Source organism: Rattus norvegicus, chromosome 18, assembly GCF_021556685.1.
Source record: "Rattus norvegicus strain SHRSP/BbbUtx chromosome 18, alternate assembly SHRSP_T2T, whole genome shotgun sequence".
Classification (NCBI taxonomy): Eukaryota; Metazoa; Chordata; class Mammalia; order Rodentia; family Muridae; genus Rattus; species Rattus norvegicus.
Window position 1 is genome coordinate 28,934,926 of NC_141551.1, and position 11,056 is coordinate 28,945,981.

Sequence of the window (11,056 nt, forward strand, 5' to 3'; positions counted from 1 at the left end):
CCATTAATAAATATTCTTTAGCACTGCTATTCAAACAATTATAAAAACCACTTAACTATATTGTATTGCAGCTTTCTTACTTCATCTTGTCTTTGTGGGTAAGTAGGAAACTGTTAAAGTCACCATGAATTTGAGATAGGTTGTCTGTAGACATATCATCAATGATTCTACCAATGAAAATCCAAAAATGTCTGTTTGGAGAAAAAGAAAACAACTTTAAGTCTGGGTAGTGTGTGTGTGTGTGTGTGTGTGTGTGTGTGTGTGTGTGTGTGTGTATGCGCACGCGCAAGCGTGCGCGTGTGCGCGTGTGCGCGTGTGCCAGCGCATGCAGATGCTCCAGCATACTTTCAGTGCAGAGACAGAGGACAATCTTGGGGAGTCAGCTCTCTAATTCCACTTTATTAAGCCCAGGTCTCCCTTGTTTTCCCTGCTCTGTGTTGTTCATGATAGCTGGTCCCTCCCAATCCTCAGAAGACTTCATACTGGTATAATCTTATTGCAAAAGGTATACCTTGCGGAGAGGGAGCTCAAGAGTCCTGACCCTTTTTAACAAATACATTTATGAAGCAGAATCTCACTATACAGCCCTGCCTGGCCTTCATTCATGAGCCTCTTCCTCTGTCTCTTGAGGGTTGGCATTAGAGACGCGCTATGCCTACTATCAGATGTTACTTTAAAACACTATTCTGTGTTATACCAACTCTTTTTTTTTTTTGCCAAGCATTTTTTTTTATTAACTTGAGTATTCCTTATAAACATTTCGAGTGTTATTCCCTTTCCCGGTTTCCGGGCAAACATCCCCCTCCCCCCTCCCCTTCTTTATGGGTGTTCCCCTCCCCATCCTCCCCCCATTGCCGCCCTCCTCCCAACAATCTAGTTCACTGGGGGTTCAGTTTTAGCAGGACCCAGGGCTTCCCCTTCCACTGGTGTTCTTACTAGGATATTCATTGCTACCTATGAGGTCAGAGTCCAGGGTCAGTCCATGTATAGTATTTAGGTAGTGGCTTAGTCCCTGGAAGCTCTGGTTGCTTGGCATTGTTGTACATATGGGGTCTCGAGCCCCTTCAAGCTCTTCCAGTTCTTTCTCTGATTCCTTCAACGGGGGTCCTATTCTCAATTCAGTGGTTTGCTGCTGGCATACTGCTCTGTGTTTGTTGTATTCTGGCTGTGTCTCTCGGGAGAGATCTACCTCCGGCTCCTGTCAGCCTGCACTTCTTTGCTTCATCCATCTTTTCTAATTGGATGGCTGTATATGCATGGGGCACATGTGGGGCAGGCTCTGAATGGGTGTTCCTTCTGTGTCTGTTTTAATCTTTGCCTCTCTATTCCCTGCCAAGGGTATTCTTGTTCCCCTTTTAAAGAAGGAGTAAAGCATTCACATTTTGATCATCTGTCTTGAGTTTCATTTGTTCTAGGCATCTAGGGTAATTCAAGCATTTGGGCTAATAGCCACTTATCAATGAGTGCATACCATGTGTGTTTTTCTGTGATTGGGTTACCTCACTCAGCATGATATTTTCCAGTTCCATCCATTTGCCTACGGATTTCATAAAGTCATTGTTTTTGATAGCTGAGTAATATTCCATTGTGTAGATGTACCACATTTTCTGTATCCATTCCTCTGTTGAAGGGCATCTGGGTTCTTTCCAGCTTCTGGCTATTATAAATAAGGCTGCGATGAACATAGTGGAGCACGTATCTTTTTTATATGTTGGGGCATCTTTTGGGTATATGCCCAAGAGAGGTATAGCTGGATCCTCAGGCAGTTCAATGTCCAATTTTCTGAGGAACCTCCAGACTGATTTCCAGAATGGTTGTACCAGTCTGCAATCCCACCAACAATGGAGGAGTGGTCCTCTTTCTCCACATCCTCGCCAGCATCTGCTGTCACCTGAGTTTTTGATCATAGCCATTCTCACTGGTGTGAGGTGAAATCTCAAGGTTGTTTTGATTTGCATTTCCCTTATGACTAAAGATGTTGAACATTTCTTTAGGTGTTTCTCAGCCATTCGGCATTCCTCAGCTGTGAATTCTTTGTTTAGCTCTGAACCCCATTTTTAATAGGGTTATTTGGCTCCCTGCGGTCTAATTTCTTGAGTTCTTTGTATATTTTGGATATAAGGCCTCTATCTGTTGTAGGATTGGTAGAGATCTTTTCCCAATCTGTTGGTTGCCGTTTTGTCCTAACCACAGTGTCCTTTGCCTTACAAAAGCTTTGCAGTTTTATGAGATCTCATTTGTCGATTCTTTTTTTTCCAAATAATATTTTTTTATTATTTTTTTATTAACTTGAGTATTTCTTATATACATTTCAAGTGTTATTCCCTTTCCCGGTTTCCGGGCAAACATCACCCTCCCCCCTCCCCTTCCTTATGGGTGTCCCCCTCCCAACCCTCCTCCCATTGCCGCCCTCCCCCCATAGTCTGGTTCACTGGGGGTTCAGTCTTAGCAGGACCCAGGGCTTCCCCTTCCACTGGTGCTCTTACTAGGATATTCATTGCTACCTATGGGGTCAGAGTCCAGGGTCAGTCCATGTATAGTCTTTAGGTAGTGGCTTAGTCCCTGGAAGCTCTGGTTGCTTGGCATTGTTGTACTTTTGGGGTCTCGAGCCCCTTCAAGCTCTTCCAGTTCTTTCTCTGATTCCTTCAACGGGGGACCTATTCTCAGTTCAGTGGTTTGCTGCTGGCATTCGCCTCTGTATTTGCTGTATTCTGGCTGTGTCTCTCAGGAGCGATCTACATCCGGCTCCTGTCGGTCTGCACTTCTTTGCTTCATCCATCTTGTCCAATTGGGTGGCTGTATATGTATGGGCCACCTGTGGGGCAGGCTCTGAATGGGTGTTCCTTCAGTCTCTGTTTTAATCTTTGCCTCTCCCTTCCCAGCCAAGGGTATTCTTTTTCCTCATTTAAAGAAGGAGTGAAGCATTCACATTTTGATCATCCGTCTTGAGTTTCGTTTGTTCTAGGGATCTAGGGTAATTCAAGCATTTGGGCTAATAGCCACTTATCAATGAGTGCATACCATGTATGTCTTTCTGTGATTGGGTTACCTCACTCAGGATGATATTTTCCAGTTCCAACCATTTGCCTACGAATTTCATAAACTCGTTGTTTTTGATAGCTGAGTAATATTCCATTGTGTAGATGTACCACATTTTCTGTATCCATTCCTCTGCTGAAGGGCATCTGGGTTCTTTCCATTTTCTGGCTATTATAAATAAGGCTGCGATGAACATAGTGGAGCACGTGTCTCTTTTATATGTTGGGGCATCTTTTGGGTATATGCCCAAGAGAGGTATAGCTGGATCCTCAGGCAGTTCAATGTCCAATTTTCTGAGGAACCTCCAGACTGATTTCCAGAATGGTTTTACCAGTCTGCAATCCCACCAACAATGGAGGAGTGTTCCTCTTTCTCCACATCCTCGCCAGCATCTGCTGTCACTGGAGTTTTTGAGGGGTGTTTGCTTGCCCCTCTTTTTATATGCTCTTTTTATTGCTCTTTTTATGTGACACTTGCTCAGTTTGTAAAGCAGCATCCAACAGTTACAAAGAAGAATTAGAAGCCAGGCATAATGGTGCATGCCTGCAAGTTTAGCACTTGGGAGTTGGGTGCAGGAGTATCAGGCGTATCAGGAGTTCAAGGCCAATCTTTACTACACAGCCAATTCAAGGCCAACCTAGGTTACACAAGATATGGTCTCAAAGCAACCAAACTTGTTAAAAACAAAAAGTTCAATTTTCTCTTTGGGCCATATATTTGTGCAATGGCCAGCTGAGAACCTGATTAAACAAGTGACTTGACAGTATGCCCTTTTTGTCCTACACCGCCAAAACTCAGGTCATTTGGTTACTCAAAGTAAAATGATTTGTGATATTGCCAGTAATAAAGGAAATCTAATGTGAATTAGGGGAGTTTTCTGAGTTTGAGTATTTTTTTCTTGCAGTCTTAATTCTGTTGTGATTGGTTTTTGCTGCTTGCATGATGATCTCATGGAAAACGTATTTTACAAATGTAATTAAGAAGTATAATTGAGGAATATGATTGCAAAGTTCTTGTCTAGCACAGGGGTAAACAAACACAGTGCCCTGTCTTATGGTTCTTTTTACTTACCAAATCAAGAAGTTATTTTATTTTGTGTTATAGTAATTTTACTATATAGCTGGGTATAAGTTTTTCCTGGGACTGGTTTAATGTTTAAGAGCATTTGCTACCCTTCCAGAGGACCCGAGTTCAATTCCTAGCACCCACATTGGGTGGATCATAACCACTTGAAACTTCAGCTCCAGGAGCTCTGACATCTGTTTCTGTCCTCAGTGGGTAACCGCACACTCATATCAGATACTCACACAGACACATACAACAAACAAAACGAAACAATGCACACATATTGGACAAGAGAGTTGCTTCTTTTTATTTTCAAGATACAGAGTAAGTTCTAGAAGTATCTGGAAACTTTGGAAAAGCTAGACTTTGAGTATGCTCTTCTGCCTTCACAACTATTTACTTCTCAAATGTCACAAGTGTTTGTGTTTAAGGAGTCATGCCATACATACATAGGTGATCAGCCAAGATGTCATCTGTGAACAGTTGTTGCACTTCATAAACACCACTACCACCAATAACAAGTGTGCACTTGCCAGATAGTGTACAAATCACATATTAGTTCTAATCACAACGGCAATCTCATGGGTTTTATTTTTGTTCCCTCTAAAAAAGGCGTATTTTGTGTTCCCGGTCGGTTTTATTCTGCTTTTATTTGGAATTCTGGATGATAAAAAGAGGTATAACTGAGGCATTAGCATGGATATTTGTAGACAAGGCACTTAGCAACAGTGTGAGAAATCACATTCCAAACATTGGTAAGGTTGACAAGAAGCTCAGTATAATAGCGTGCGATAGGAAATTACTGTGGTGCCAAACAGAATACCATCTCTGTAGTACAACATCCCTGGAAAGGAGGCTAATTTTGCTGCTCCTTTGCCCTTTCAGTCACTGAGGGAGTAAACATTAGTTGGTGCTTACTTCTGAAACACAAAAATGGACATCTCAGCCATTACTCTTGCTGAATGACAAATTCTGTCCCTTGTCCAACCCCCACCCCAGGAGCAGGGCACTCCAAGGCTTCTGTTTAAAACATCACAAAGCCCTTGTCACCCTTATCTCTTCCTTAAGTGCCTGTGATCTTTTCAGGGGCATAGGACCATGCATGGTCAACACCCAGTGGCTTTGAGCAGTGGTGGCATTGACTATTGAGGGCTGGAGGAGATGAGGGGAAGAAAGGTCACTTTCCCTGACAACTTATAACGTGATTCCACTTACAGGCCATTTGTTTTCTGAAATAAGTAATGGGTGAGGACATAGGCCAGGTCTACAATTTGTGCACTTGAGAGATTAAGGCTCCTGGAGATCAAATTACTACAGCGAACAGACAGAGCTACTGGGGGATGTTTGGGAAGGATACAGACAGAAGAGGGAGAAGCCAGAGACCCAAGAATGGAGACAGGAATAGATTTTGATGGAAATTACTTTCCACTTTGCACCCTTGGCAGAACAAAGAGGACAAATAGGCAGTGATGGGAGGAAAACCGGCTTCTCTAGGAGGAATGGGTTACATTGTAGGGTGCTGTTACTGAACCCATTTAGTAGGCTGAAGGAAGGGTGTGCTGCTGAAACATGGTCTTCGAAATCTATCTGGCTTCTGTCAACTTGTCCTCTCAAGCAGGGAAACATGCCAAATGTCAGGTCCCATGCTGGCTTCATTCCACTAACATAGCTGGAAAGTTACCCAAGGGGCTCTCTATGTAGTGCAAGGATATTAAGGAAAAGAATCTCCATGCAAACAAGAATGATCTCGATAAGGGGCTGTAGTTTTAAGCCTTGCTGGGAGAGATGAGAGGGCTGGGAAGGCTGACTATTTCAGAAACAAGAGGAGGCAATGACACGGCATAGAAAGGCTTCCTCTGTTCCTTCCCTTGTTGTTAACTGAAGAGAATTTGTGCGGCCTTTGTTCCATTTAAAGGGAGTCTGAGGGGGCAAAGAGGTACAGGAGCCCACGGGAGCCCTCTATTTACAGAAGATGAGCTGCAACCATTGAAATTGCTGCTGCTGTAAGATAAATCCCAGTCTCCTGCGTTTTGCTTATAACAGCAGGGTGGTATATTTTTCTTCCTGTCTTCCTTTTTGCGAAGCATTAATGAGTTCATACTCTAGCCTGGCTGGGCAGACCGAGAGTAACTCTCCCGTTTAAGTTAATGGCTTTGTAGGCTCTTGACGACATTGTCATCAATTAAAGAAAAAAAATTAATCACTCTTGAAAGAAAATGTCTTGGGCGATAAATGAAAAAAAAAAGGTTTGAAGTAAGATTAGCAAAAGCATGTGGGAAGAATAGCTTTAAATTTTACTAGATCCCCCCCCATTGTTGAATACGACTTTTTCTTGAAGATTTACAGAGCCAGTTGTTTAAGTAGAGAATTTTAAACACTGAAATACTGGTTAATTCCCAAAATACACACTGAAAGTTAAGGCACATGGCAGGGAGCTGGACTGAGTGCTGGATCTCAGCATACTGAAATAGGCTTGCTCCCCGGAAGAAAGGATTAGTCACTTTGCTCTTAGACCTGGGAGTTAAAGGCTTTCCGTACTACTAAGAGACGATGTTGGGACGATGTGGGGTCAGCTTAAGAAATGGTCCATATTTCTAAAGCCTCAAAGCACCTCCCCAGCGTTTACTTTCCCTGTCCGTTATGGCACCGCCCAGATCCCCCTACAGTTTATTTTCCTGGATGGCGCTTTGAAATCTTGACTTGGGGAGCTTATAGTAGGAGTTCTAGGGACTTAGCTGCTTTTCTCAGGCTAATCTTACGAGATGCGTTAAGCCTGCTAGGGAGCGTGGGGACTGGATGAACAGGGCGATGGGGGCAGGGAGAAAGGGAGTGGCCGCGGTCCCGCGGTCTGCTGGGATTCGGCGGTCGGGGATGAAGAAGATGAGGCTAGAGTAGATGGAGTGGCAGGGCGGTGCACGGTCGCAGTCCGCCGCCACTTGGGTGCGGAAAAGGAGCTGGACTTGCGGAGCGCCCCCTCCCCCTCCGCTTCTCCCTCCCTCTTCTTAGAGCATCATCGGCGGCGGCGGCGGCTGGCAGTCGCAGAAAATCGGGACCCGCGGAGCGCCTGGAGGCGAGTGGAGGAGCTGGGATATGGGGAGTCGGCGGGGGCGGCGGGGCCCGGAGCCCTTGAGAACGCCTAGGAGGGGAGCCGTCTCGGGCATTTGTAGTGCGTGAGAGCTGAAGAACGACGAGGGCGGAGGCGGGGCCCGGGCTCGGCGTGGAGCAGGCTCGCCAAGCCGCTGCCTCCCGCCCTGCCCCGGCTGCCTCTGCCAGGGCCCGCGGCTATGGAGCAGGCGGGCGCCAGACCTGGGGCGACAGAGCATCCGCGACCCCTGCGGCCCTTGCCCCGGCTGCTGCTTCTGTCTTTCCGGCTGCTGCTGGTGCTGCTGCCAGGCCCAGCGGCCTCCCAGCTACGGTACTCTGTGCCGGAGGAGCAGAGCCCTGGCGCGCTCGTGGGCAACGTGGCCAGAGCCTTGGGGCTGGAACTGCGGCGCTTGGGACCCGGCTGTCTGCGCATCAACCATCTGGGTGCACCTAGCCCGCGCTACCTGGAACTGGACTTGACCAACGGAGCGCTCTTCGTCAACGAGCGTATAGATCGCGAGGCTCTGTGCGAGCAGCGGCCTCGCTGCCTGCTCAGCTTGGAAGTGCTGGCTCACAACCCGGTGGCGGTGAGCGCGATCGAGGTGGAGATACTGGACATCAATGACAACTCTCCGCGCTTCCCGCGGCCGGATTATCAGCTTCAGGTAAGCGAATCCGTGGCACCTGGAGCGCGGTTTCACATAGAGAGCGCACAGGACCCTGACGTTGGCGCCAACTCAGTTCAGACCTACGAGCTCAGCCCCAGTGAGCACTTTGAGCTGGACCTTAAACCCTTGCAGGAGAACAGCAAGGTGCTGGAGCTCGTGCTGCGGAAGGGCCTAGACCGCGAGCAGACTGCCTTGCACCACTTGGTTCTCACTGCGGTGGATGGGGGCATCCCAGCTCGCTCAGGCACGGCTCAGATCTCCGTTCGTGTCCTGGACACGAATGACAATTCTCCTGCTTTTGACCAATCCACTTACCGCGTCCAACTGCGGGAGGACGCCCCTCCAGGCACCTTGGTAGTGAAGTTAAATGCCTCTGACCCGGACGAGGGCTCTAATGGTGAACTCAGGTACTCCTTGAGCAGTTACACATCAGACCGGGAGAGACAGCTCTTCAGTATCGACGCCACTACAGGGGAAGTGAGAGTAAGTGGGACTCTGGATTACGAGGAGTCTTCCTCCTACCAGATCTATGTGCAAGCTACTGACCGGGGACCAGTACCCATGGCGGGTCATTGCAAGGTGTTGGTGGACATTATAGATGTGAATGACAATGCTCCAGAGGTGGTGCTTACAGACTTATACAGCCCAGTGCCTGAGGATGTTGCCCTCAACACTGTTGTGGCCCTTCTCAGTGTGAATGACCAAGATTCAGGTGCCAACCGGAAAGTAAGCCTGGGTCTGGAGGCTTCATTGCCCTTCAGGCTGAATGGCTTTGGAAACTCCTATACCCTGGTGGTGAGTGGCCCACTGGATCGGGAGCGGGTAGCTGCCTACAACATCACAGTGACAGCCACTGATGGGGGAATACCACCACTCACATCTCAAAGGACACTGCAGATTGAGATCTCTGACATAAATGACAATCCACCAAGCTTCCTGAAGGACTCCTATTCCATCTACATCCAGGAGAACAATTTGCCGGGTGTGTTGCTTTGCACTGTGCAAGCCACAGACCCAGATCAAAAGGAGAATGCGGAGGTGACCTACTCACTCCTAGACAGGGAGATTCAAGGGCTGCCAGTCACCTCCTATGTCTCCATTAACAGTGCCAGTGGCAGCCTTTATGCTGTCAACTCCTTTGACTATGAGAAATTTCGAGAGTTTTTTGTGACTGTGGAGGCTCAGGATAAGGGGAGGCCACCATTAAGCAGCACTGTGACCGCCAACGTGTATGTGGTGGATGTGAACGACCACGCCCCTCATATTCTATACCCTACCTCAACTAACACATCAGCAGCCATTGAGTTGGTGCCACGGTCTGCCCCTGCTGGCTACCTGGTCACCAAAGTCATAGCCATGGATTCAGACTCTGGGCAGAATGCTTGGCTCTTTTACCATTTAGTCCCAACTTCTGACTCGGACCTCTTTAAAGTAGAACTTCACACAGGAGAAATTAGGATCACCAGGAAGATAGGAGACGAGAGTGGTACCACTTTCAACCTGACTGTGGTGGTCCGTGACAATGGTGAGCCACCTCTATCAGCTACCGTGGCCATTACAGTAGCCGTGGTGGACAGGGTTTCGAAAATGCTCCCTGACACTCAGAGACATATAAAGAGTCCTCGGACATACTCCGAGATCACACTTTATCTGATAATAGCACTAAGCACAGTGTCTTTTATATTTCTCTTGACAATCATTGTTCTGAGCATCATCAAGTGCTACCGCTACACTGCTTATGGCACGGCATGCTGTGGAGGCTTCTGTGGAGTGAGGGAGCGGAGCCCTGCAGACCTGTACAAGCAGGCCAATAACAATATCGATGCCAGGATACCACATGGCCTCAAAGTACAGCCTCACTTCATTGAGGTTCGAGGCAATGGCTCCCTCACCAAGACCTACTGCTACAAGGCCTGCCTGACAGCAGGCTCCGGGAGTGACACTTTCATGTTTTACAACACAGGGGCCCAGACAGGGCCAGGGCCTGGGGGAGCCCAAGCCTCAGTGACTGACAACAGGCAACTCACGGGCCAAAGTAGGCACAGTGCTGGGAACCTGATTATCCTAAAAAATGATGCTGTCTCTCAAAATGAGGTGAGATAGTGACCAAAGTGTCTTCAAGAAAGCCATGCATATTTTCCATGTGTCCCTTCCTCCAATTGCATGTGGTTGGTACTACTGATTTATTAGCTCCAAAAGGTTTATCTGGTAAATTGAGTATTAGTGGTACCTCTGATCTTATTATAACCTGCTGTTTGCTATCTAGAAAATAAGCCCAGGAGAATTCTTTACTTAACATTTTCTAGTGGCACACGCGAAGAATTAGCCATAACGGTGTTTGAAAAGTGAGGATTAGTCTTGGGTATTTTTTGGTTGAAGCACAGCTCTGTAGAAATAGAACAGGTCTGGGAATAAGGGTTATGTTACTAGGAGGTAATGTGAGGTTTGAAGAGAAATAATCTCTGCTAGATGTCTACAGGGTAATTGCTTTGGGCTTTATATTTTAAATATATAAGCTCTGAGATGCCCCCAGAGTTATGTGGTTACCCCTGCATATTGTTGCTGTTTATATCTTGGAGGTCCACAGCTAACATGATTGGCGGTTAGATCCTTGTGAATTCGAGGCCAACCTGGTCTATACATATGAGTTCCAAACCATCTGGGGTTACATAGTATGAGACCCTGTCCCTAAAATTTATTCAATTAATCATACAGGACTAATATGAGAGGCTCCTCTGGAAATCCACCCTGGAAGTGAGAAGCTAGAATATAGTCCTCATTCTGAAGCTAGAGTTTGCAATGGCTGGATGATGTGGTCACTCTTGTGGGAAGAAATGAATGGTAGCAGGCTAGAGTAAATGAGCACACGTTTGTCTTGATGACTGAGGGAGCTCATAAAGGAGGGAGATGGGAATATGTAGGGACGGTGGTGATCAGGACAAGCAGAATAAAGGGAGTGCGGGACAAGAACTCCAGCCTAGTCAATGTCCTCAGCATACTCGGAATTCCTCTTTTTTTTCTTTTTTTTTTCCTTTTTTTTTTTCCTGGAGCTGGGGGACTGAACCCAGGGCCTTGCGCTTGCTAGGCAAGTGCTCTACCGCTGAGCTAAATCCCCAACCCCCCCGGAATTCCTCTTAAGATGAGGTCTCAGCATTCACTTTAGATATCAATAATCTTCTCACTTCATGTTAACCATTTCT

At 46.9% G+C, this 11,056-nt stretch overlaps 14 protein-coding genes across 14 annotated transcripts in view; all 14 read left to right on the top strand.

The window, feature by feature from the left end:
* Pcdha1 (protocadherin alpha 1) overlaps nt 1-11,056 on the top strand; it is a 264,765-nt gene that overhangs the window by 214,260 nt on the left and 39,449 nt on the right. The gene's annotated exons all lie outside the window — the stretch shown is intronic.
* Pcdha2 (protocadherin alpha 2) overlaps nt 1-11,056 on the top strand; it is a 255,785-nt gene that overhangs the window by 205,280 nt on the left and 39,449 nt on the right. The window lies entirely within an intron of this gene.
* Pcdha3 (protocadherin alpha 3) overlaps nt 1-11,056 on the top strand; it is a 249,612-nt gene that overhangs the window by 199,107 nt on the left and 39,449 nt on the right. The gene's annotated exons all lie outside the window — the stretch shown is intronic.
* Pcdha4 (protocadherin alpha 4) overlaps nt 1-11,056 on the top strand; it is a 243,172-nt gene that overhangs the window by 192,663 nt on the left and 39,453 nt on the right. The window lies entirely within an intron of this gene.
* The window catches only part of Pcdha5 (protocadherin alpha 5), a 235,590-nt gene that overhangs the window by 185,084 nt on the left and 39,450 nt on the right, over nt 1-11,056 (top strand). The window lies entirely within an intron of this gene.
* The window catches only part of Pcdha6 (protocadherin alpha 6), a 228,659-nt gene that overhangs the window by 178,154 nt on the left and 39,449 nt on the right, over nt 1-11,056 (top strand). The window lies entirely within an intron of this gene.
* Pcdha7 (protocadherin alpha 7) overlaps nt 1-11,056 on the top strand; it is a 222,498-nt gene that overhangs the window by 171,993 nt on the left and 39,449 nt on the right. The window lies entirely within an intron of this gene.
* The window catches only part of Pcdha8 (protocadherin alpha 8), a 216,569-nt gene that overhangs the window by 166,064 nt on the left and 39,449 nt on the right, over nt 1-11,056 (top strand). The window lies entirely within an intron of this gene.
* Pcdha9 (protocadherin alpha 9) overlaps nt 1-11,056 on the top strand; it is a 211,291-nt gene that overhangs the window by 160,785 nt on the left and 39,450 nt on the right. The gene's annotated exons all lie outside the window — the stretch shown is intronic.
* Nucleotides 1-11,056, top strand: part of Pcdha10 (protocadherin alpha 10) — a 204,937-nt gene that overhangs the window by 154,432 nt on the left and 39,449 nt on the right. The window lies entirely within an intron of this gene.
* The window catches only part of Pcdha11 (protocadherin alpha 11), a 197,937-nt gene that overhangs the window by 147,432 nt on the left and 39,449 nt on the right, over nt 1-11,056 (top strand). The window lies entirely within an intron of this gene.
* Nucleotides 1-11,056, top strand: part of Pcdha12 (protocadherin alpha 12) — a 192,027-nt gene that overhangs the window by 141,522 nt on the left and 39,449 nt on the right. The window lies entirely within an intron of this gene.
* Nucleotides 1-11,056, top strand: part of Pcdha13 (protocadherin alpha 13) — a 179,018-nt gene that overhangs the window by 128,509 nt on the left and 39,453 nt on the right. The window lies entirely within an intron of this gene.
* The window catches only part of Pcdhac2 (protocadherin alpha subfamily C, 2), a 43,117-nt gene continuing 39,449 nt past the window's right edge, over nt 7,389-11,056 (top strand). The window contains exon 1 of the mRNA NM_201422.1: nt 7,389-9,950. Within this exon, the coding sequence (NP_958825.1) occupies nt 7,389-9,950 (2,562 nt within the window). The remainder of the gene's footprint in view (nt 9,951-11,056) is intronic.